Source organism: Salarias fasciatus, chromosome 3 (assembly GCF_902148845.1).
Source record: "Salarias fasciatus chromosome 3, fSalaFa1.1, whole genome shotgun sequence".
Classification (NCBI taxonomy): Eukaryota; Metazoa; Chordata; class Actinopteri; order Blenniiformes; family Blenniidae; genus Salarias; species Salarias fasciatus.
In genome coordinates, this window is record NC_043747.1 from 24,953,547 (window position 1) to 24,961,120 (window position 7,574).

Sequence of the window (7,574 nt, forward strand, 5' to 3'; positions counted from 1 at the left end):
CCCCCCCCCCCCCCGAAGCTTCAGCTTCACGTTTCAAACTTTACTTCTACAGTTTTTCACTATTTTCACATCCAGCTCTAACCCTGTCCATCAGTGAGGCCCTTCTGTAAATCTCCCTAAAACCTAAAAGTGATACACTTTGAATGCAAATATCTTGTAACATAAGCGAATTAAGTGTTCACTCACTGATTTTTAAAACATGTTTTAACCTTTTAAATTAGTTTTTCTTTATTGTGACTTAAACAATACACCAGAAAATGACTCCAGCCTCAATACGAGGACAATTTCACTGTTTAACAGATGATCATGTTCTGTGTTTAATCCTTCACCCTCAGTGGCAGCAGCTGCTGAGTATCACGGTTCTTCCCAGTGGCCACAAGGGGGCGCAGGAGACCGTACAGTGAATCTGATGCGGATCACCCTTGAAATGACTGCTGTGTGTGTGTCAATAAAGCTGAATTGAATTAAAAAAAAAAACTTACTTGCGTGATCGGAACAATGAAAAAATAACTGAACAAATGTGTTCAAAGATGATAAATCATGACTGTTTAACTTTAATGGCAGGGTTTTCAAAAAGTAGCATTTCCCTTATTTCCATGGAGCAAAAATTGTTGCATTTTCAGGAACTCTGCGCTGTCGTGTAAACAGATGAACCAAATGCAACAGAAGTTTGCCATTTTTTGAAAACGATGCCTTCAGACTGAAAATCCCGGCTAAATGCAGCTCAGAGCAACTCTGTTGCTTCTGGAAATCAGGAAAGACTCCATGATGAAATCCTGATTTCTTCTGTCGAGCAGGTTTCTGTGGTTGGTCATCAGGAGGTGGTCTCAGCTGAGCTGGGTTTTGTTTGTTGTGTGTTCAGTGTTTCGACTGTTTGAGCCGGCGATGGCGCTGGTGGAGGAAAGGGAAATGACTCTTGAACAAACTCATCAAAAAGCTCCAAGAACAACCTGCTCCGCTCGAACATTTATCAAAATCACAGGGATTCACATCAAAATACAGATTCCAAACATTTACTGTACATCTGAGTGTCTTTAGATTGCGGCGAAGTGTCGGCTCATCATGGCTTTGACGTGGTTTCAGGTCTTCCTCTGGCCGTCACGGCTCGCCGCCGCCGCCGTCGTCCTCCCAGGACGGCGAGGTGAAGCCGGCGGGGGCAGAGATGGAGTGGGGGGCGGGGGTGTGGCCGAGCCCCTGGTAGCGCCCGCTGGCCGAAGGCGAGGAGGGCACGGAGGCGGCGGCGGCGGCGAGCGGGTCCTGCGAGGTGGCGTTGAGCAGCCCGGTGTGCTCGGTGTGTTCCGGTCGAGCCACAGCGCCGAAATACATCTTGTTGGGACGACCCAGAAACGTGCGACCTGCCAGATGTGAGACAAGTAATGAAACCACACACACACACACACACACACACACACACACACACACACACACACACACACACACACACACACACACACACTGCAGAGAACAAAACACCACAGGCATCAGCAATTGAAGAACATGCAGCCCGTGACTCTGACACTCACCGGCGTGGCGAACCTGCTCGGTGACGTCGGCTCTGATGTCGGAGAAATCCCACATGGCCAGGAAGCTGTCGAAACACGAGCCCTCCTCTGCCTCCTGACGGGAGAGCAAGGAGTTAGAACAGCATGGAGGGAGGAGGGAGGGAGGGGGGAGGAGGGGGCTGGTACCTGGACGTAGGGCTTGTATGTGAAGGTGTAGTGGTGAGCGATGGCCGCCAGGAACATCTCTATGCAGATGATGAAGTCCTATAACAGGAATCAGTCTGTTAATAATTCAGTCATTTTCAAAGAGAGAGATCAATCAAAAAATACATTCACAGGAGAAGATGAAGAGATGGGAGCCAGGATCTTATAAAATGTGGATAAATTTGCATGAGAGTGTGTCCTTGAATGCACCACGAGCTGTTGGTATTCAGGCGTTCTGTCTGAGAGCTTCGTTTACATGAAAAAGGCAGAAACGATTCTTTTCCACCCGAAACGTCGTGTTGACAGAACCTCAGTGTCGTTTCATCCAGTGCAAGCTATTTGTTTACCGTCCAATAGCATCAACGCTGTCCACGAGGCGTTCAGGTGCAGGGGAGAGTGCAGTACGCTACAGAATCTTCTGGCTAAAGTCTTCATTGTTGTGTTGATGCAGTTTGTTCAAGCATGACTGTCACATTTAGCAGCAGATTAATGCGCTCAGGTCCCGTCGTGTGTGTGTGTGTGTGTGTGTGTGTGTGTGTTGTGTTTGCGCACCTGCAGTCCCGTGGCCACCGCCTCCACGCTGTCCCAGTCCCAGGTGTGTTTGTCTGAGATCACTCCCACTTTGACCAGGAAGGCGATGAAAACGGCCTGCCTGAGGAGGAAGAGGGGGAGGAAGAGGAGGAGGGGGTGAGGGCGAGCGGGGGAGGGTGAAAACAGAGAGCAGAGGGCGGAGCGCTGGCCTCTCACCAGAAGGAGACGAACACCACCAGCTTGACGCACAGGAACTTCCCCACGGGCCTGATGGGAGTCAGCTCCTCCCGGAGGGCTCGGTACAGCAGCAGCAGGCAGTACATGGCGAACTGAGGGGACACACACACTTCATGAGGGATGTGTGTGTGTGTGTGTGTGTGTGTGTGTACACGTACATACCAGCTGTGATATGTTGTTGATGATAACCAGGTAGGACCAGGCATTCCGGAAGCTGAAGTTGGCCTCATCGTAAACTCCACACAGCTGACAGATGCTGCAGACAGAGACGCTTCTGAACATCCAGATTATAGAGCATCTTCCTCCTCTAACATCAGATTATAGAGCATCTTCCTCCTCTAACATCCAGATTATAGAGCATCTTCCTCCTCGAACATCCAGACTATAGAGCATCTTCCTCCTCTAACATCCAGATTATAGAGCATCTTCCTCCTCTAGCATCCAGACTATAGAGCATCTTCCTCCTCTAACATCCAGATTACAGAGCATCTTCCTCCTCTAACATCCAGATTACAGAGCATCTTCCTCCTCTAACATCAGACTATAGAGCATCTTCCTCCTCGAACATCCAGATTATAGAGCATCTTCCTCCTCTAACATCCAGATTATAGAGCATCTTCCTCCTCGAACATCCAGATTATAGAGCATCTTCCTCCTCTAACATCCAGATTATAGAGCATCTTCCTCCTCTAACATCCAGATTATAGAGCATCTTCCTCCTCTAACGTCCAGATTATAGAGCATCTTCCTCCTCTAGCATCAGATTATAGAGCATCTTCCTCCTCTAGCATCCAGATTATAGAGCATCTTCCTCCTCTAACATCCAGATTATAGAGCATCTTCCTCCTCTAACATCCAGATTATAGAGCATCTTCCTCCTCTAACATCCAGATTATAGAGGATCTTCCTCCTCTGACATCCAGATTATAGAGCATCTTCCTCCTCGAACATCCAGACTATAGAGCATCTTCCTCCTCTAACATCCAGATTATAGAGCATCTTCCTCCTCTAACATCCAGATTATAGAGGATCTTCCTCCTCTGACATCCAGATTATAGAGCATCTTCCTCCTCGAACATCCAGATTATAGAGCATCTTCCTCCTCTAGCATCCAGACTATAGAGCATCTTCCTCCTCTAACATCCAGATTACAGAGCATCTTCCTCCTCTAACATCCAGATTACAGAGCATCTTCCTCCTCTAACATCAGACTATAGAGCATCTTCCTCCTCGAACATCCAGATTATAGAGCATCTTCCTCCTCTAACATCCAGATTATAGAGCATCTTCCTCCTCTAACGTCCAGATTATAGAGCATCTTCCTCCTCTAGCATCCAGATTATAGAGCAGCTCTAAATGAAACGTTCCTACTATTGGACTGAATGAAAGCATAAACTTACAGTGCTATCACCGTGGTAACCGGTCTCACCACGGTGTACTGGAGGACTCCCAGTTTACACCTGAAGAGCAGCACCCTGACAGAGACAGACAGTTTAACACTGGTGAGGTTAGACCTGCCCCCCCACCCCGCCCCTCGACCCCCCTCTCTTACTCGCCCATGGGCCACGGCGGGCAGCAGCACAGCGGCGGCAGGTGAGGCTGCTGCTGCTGCACCTCCAGCATGAGCACCAGGCTGGGGTACTGGTTGCTCAGGAAGTTGAGCAGGAACACCAGGAAGTTGTAGATGACGAAGGCCTCGTAGCACTCGCGGCACGTGTCCACGTAGATGGCCAGGCTGGGGTAGCGCAGGGCGAGCCACTGGGGGGAGGGGGGGCAGGAGACGGGAGGGGAGGGGACGGTTAATAACACCAACCATGAGCCAATGTATTGAAAATTAAAGCAACATGTCCGTGTTTGTCTCGACCGGACAGAAATCTCCTGGTTCAACTTGTTAAACCAAGGGTTGACACGACCCGTAGCGTTTCCAGGCCAGGTTGCCATAGCAACGCCGTTGAAGTGAAGCGTTTGAGTGTCGCGGTGACTCACGCTGTCCAAACTGTAGATCGGCACCATCCACAGGATCCTGGGGAGAAAACCAACAGTGGTGACACACTCTCTTAAAGGGCCAGCTCACCTGAAAACACAGCTCTCAACGCAGAACCCCAGTTTCCATGGCAACGCTTCGACTTAAAACGCAACATTTTTTGGCATTTCTGTATTGGAAGAATTTTCCGTTTCCACGGTAACGTTTTGAAAAGCTGCGAGTTTGGGACGACCTGTGAGATTTTACAAAGTGTTCAGATACTTTCAGTTCTGCTTTGGCTTCTGTTTAATTTCATCCAGTCAACATTAGTCCTTTGTCACTGCTGCCAGAGCGCCACCTGCTGTTCACACGACAACGTTTCAGGTGAAAACATGGTTTCTGTGTTCTCGTGTTGTTTTCTGCAGCCATGGTGCGCACGTCCTGCACCGCTGTTTCACTAAAGTTTCCACAGAGATGAAATCGAAGCATTTTCCAGAAGCTGTGTTTTCAGTGACTCTTGTCGTGTGAACAGAGGCACGAAAGGTAACGAAGGTTTGAACAAGGCCTTCAGGATCTGTTCTCCAGTTTTAACGGTTTGTTTACATTTTCAAGTCACTTCCTCTGTTGAGAAAATTTTATTCTCACATATCTGTATTTGTTTTTACAGCACATTTCTTGTGGAAGGACACTGGAAAAGAAAATCATTCCGACAGCGTGAGAGAAAACGCGAAACTTTAGTTTTTTTGGGCTGCCATGTACCTGATGATGGGTTTCTGCAGCTCGGGCTGGGTGTAGTGCACCATGTGCTGCAGGATGCCCCACAGAGAGATGGGGATCGTCAGGAAGACGAAGATGCCGGCGATGAACCAGGCTTTGCTGTGAGTCCCCACCTGCACGGGGACACAGAGGTGGGCGGGGCTTCAGGGCATTTCGCAGTACCATGTGTGTGTGCGACGTGGCGGTCGGTGACGGCACCTTGTCTTTCTGCAGCTCCCAGACGCACAGCGGCAGCACGGCCACCAGCAGCAGGGCGTAAAGAACCAGGACCAGCGGGCGGATCCACCGCCTCCACTCTGCACAGGAGCACGGCATGATGGCTGCTCCAGCACCGCGCTACAGGCACGTCCTGACACACACACAGGGGACACCACGGCTTATGACACAACTGCATTAGACCACTGCATGGTGCAATCCTGCAAACGACACTACTGCATATTAGACCACAGCATGGTACACTACTGCATATAATACTGCATGGTACACTACTTCTTATTGCAACACTGCATATTAGACCACTGCATGCTACAGGTACACCACTGCATGCTGCATCAGTGCATGGTACACTTGGCATGGTCCATTACTACTTATAACACTACTGTATGGGGCACCACTGCATGGTACAATACTACTTATTGCAATACTGCATATTAGACCACTGCATGTTACACTACTGTATGTTCAACTACTGCATGGTACCCTAATGTATATCACACTTTTGCAGGTTAGACCACTGCATGGCACACTATTGCATATCAGACTACTTCTTATTACAATACTGCATATTACACCACCGCATGTTACACTGCTATTGTACACACAGTGGAATTCAAGGAATGTTAAAAAGACTCATTTAAGACACAAATCATGTTACATTTTACATCTGTTAAAACCTAAATTCACTGTAATATAATGAGATTTGATGCTACATAAAGGAAATTTCACCAATAAATCAGTTATTTGGATTATTTATTAGATGAAAATGATAATAACACGCATGCAGTAAACAGAAAGCTGGGTGTTTTCACTTTTTCTACAAGGAAAAGCCTAAAATAAATGGTGCAATTCTAAATCGACCCGTCAGTTAAAATCTCTTCATTTGAAGAAAATTAACTGGTTCAATAATAAATGAAATAGCGGTAAAGTGGTGATAGTGGCGCACAGTGTGTTAAAGTGAATGAATCCAGACACTGCCGCTGTTCTCTGCTCTCTGGATCTGGACTGAGGCAGAAGCAGGAAGAACCAGGAAGAACCAGGAAGAAGCAGGAAGAAGCAGGAAGAAGCAGGACTCTCCACTCACACTGAGAACCTTCAGAACGCGCTGAGGATGAAAGCCGCGGTGACGTCAGGCCTGTTTCAGCGCATCGCTCCTCCGCCCGCATGCACGCGCACCGGCAGACGGAACCGGGACCGGGACCGGGAGCGCTCCAGCAGCCGCTGTGGGCCCGGTGTGAGCCCGGACCTCTGATAATCGGCCCGGTGCTCCGAGGCTCCGATGCGGCCGCTGCTCGTGTCGCCTCCCTGGATGTTTACGCGCCGACGTCATCGGAACGGACCCCCGCCATGACCGCGCGGCCGGTCACGTGATGCGCGAGGAACGTCATAAACAGACAGAAAATCCAGTTTTTAATAAATTAGTATTCAATGAATCAAATCCACCTGAAAAGGCGAGTCAGTGATTTAACAATTGCAATTAAAACAATTTCTATGAAATTTCTTAAAACAAGATTTTACAACATTTCTTAGACTATGAAAAATTCAACAGTTTTGTTACCTAAGATGAAACCCGTGAGAAAATGAAATAAAGGATGATTTAAAAAACTTTCTAGAAGAACTTTGATAAATATTAAAATATAAATTCGACAATGCATTTTTTTTATTTACACACCCAGAGAGGGAGAAACAGACCGTGAGACTGACCGAAGTTTAAAAATGAATGTTTTTATTTTTTTTTTAATTTTGTCTATTAATGCAGTTTTCCTGAGGTGAGTGTGAATATGTGAATTATTGACTGCTCTGTTCTGAGGCGGATGCTGGACTTGAAGAGCTCCAGGTTTCCTGTTACTGCTGAGACTTCCAGTTCTACTTCTTTTTTTAAAAAACAATATCTTTATTGTTTTTTAAAACAATATCTTTATTGTTTTTTAAAACAATATCTTTATTGTTTTTTCCAGTACAAATAAAAGTAATAAGGAAAAGACTAAGGAAAAAAAAACAAATATACACACAAAAAAAACAACACACGGTGACATAAACTATAAATATAAAACATTACTAAGAACTCAAATTGCGAATTGAGAGGGTGTTACAGACTGCTACTCAGGCAGGCAGTGAGACGCCACAGTGTATTATTTGGTTGG

The 7,574-nt window shown here is 47.0% G+C and overlaps 1 protein-coding gene across 1 annotated transcript; it reads right to left on the reverse strand.

Moving 5' to 3' along the window:
* Nucleotides 1–1,022: 1,022 nt before the first annotated feature.
* LOC115381405 (transmembrane protein 184C-like) lies at nucleotides 1,023–6,661 on the reverse strand. Its single transcript, XM_030082749.1, has 12 exons — nucleotides 6,515–6,661; nucleotides 5,413–5,563; nucleotides 5,197–5,327; nucleotides 4,461–4,497; nucleotides 4,027–4,232; nucleotides 3,875–3,949; nucleotides 2,637–2,730; nucleotides 2,454–2,566; nucleotides 2,259–2,358; nucleotides 1,689–1,766; nucleotides 1,524–1,617; nucleotides 1,023–1,355 (listed from the first exon to the last, which is right to left on the reverse strand). Exons 2-12 carry the CDS (start codon nucleotides 5,527–5,529, stop codon nucleotides 1,099–1,101), a joined length of 1,302 nt encoding a protein of 433 aa, XP_029938609.1. The 5' UTR covers nucleotides 5,530–5,563; nucleotides 6,515–6,661; the 3' UTR covers nucleotides 1,023–1,098.
* Between the last annotated feature and the right edge of the window lie 913 nt (nucleotides 6,662–7,574).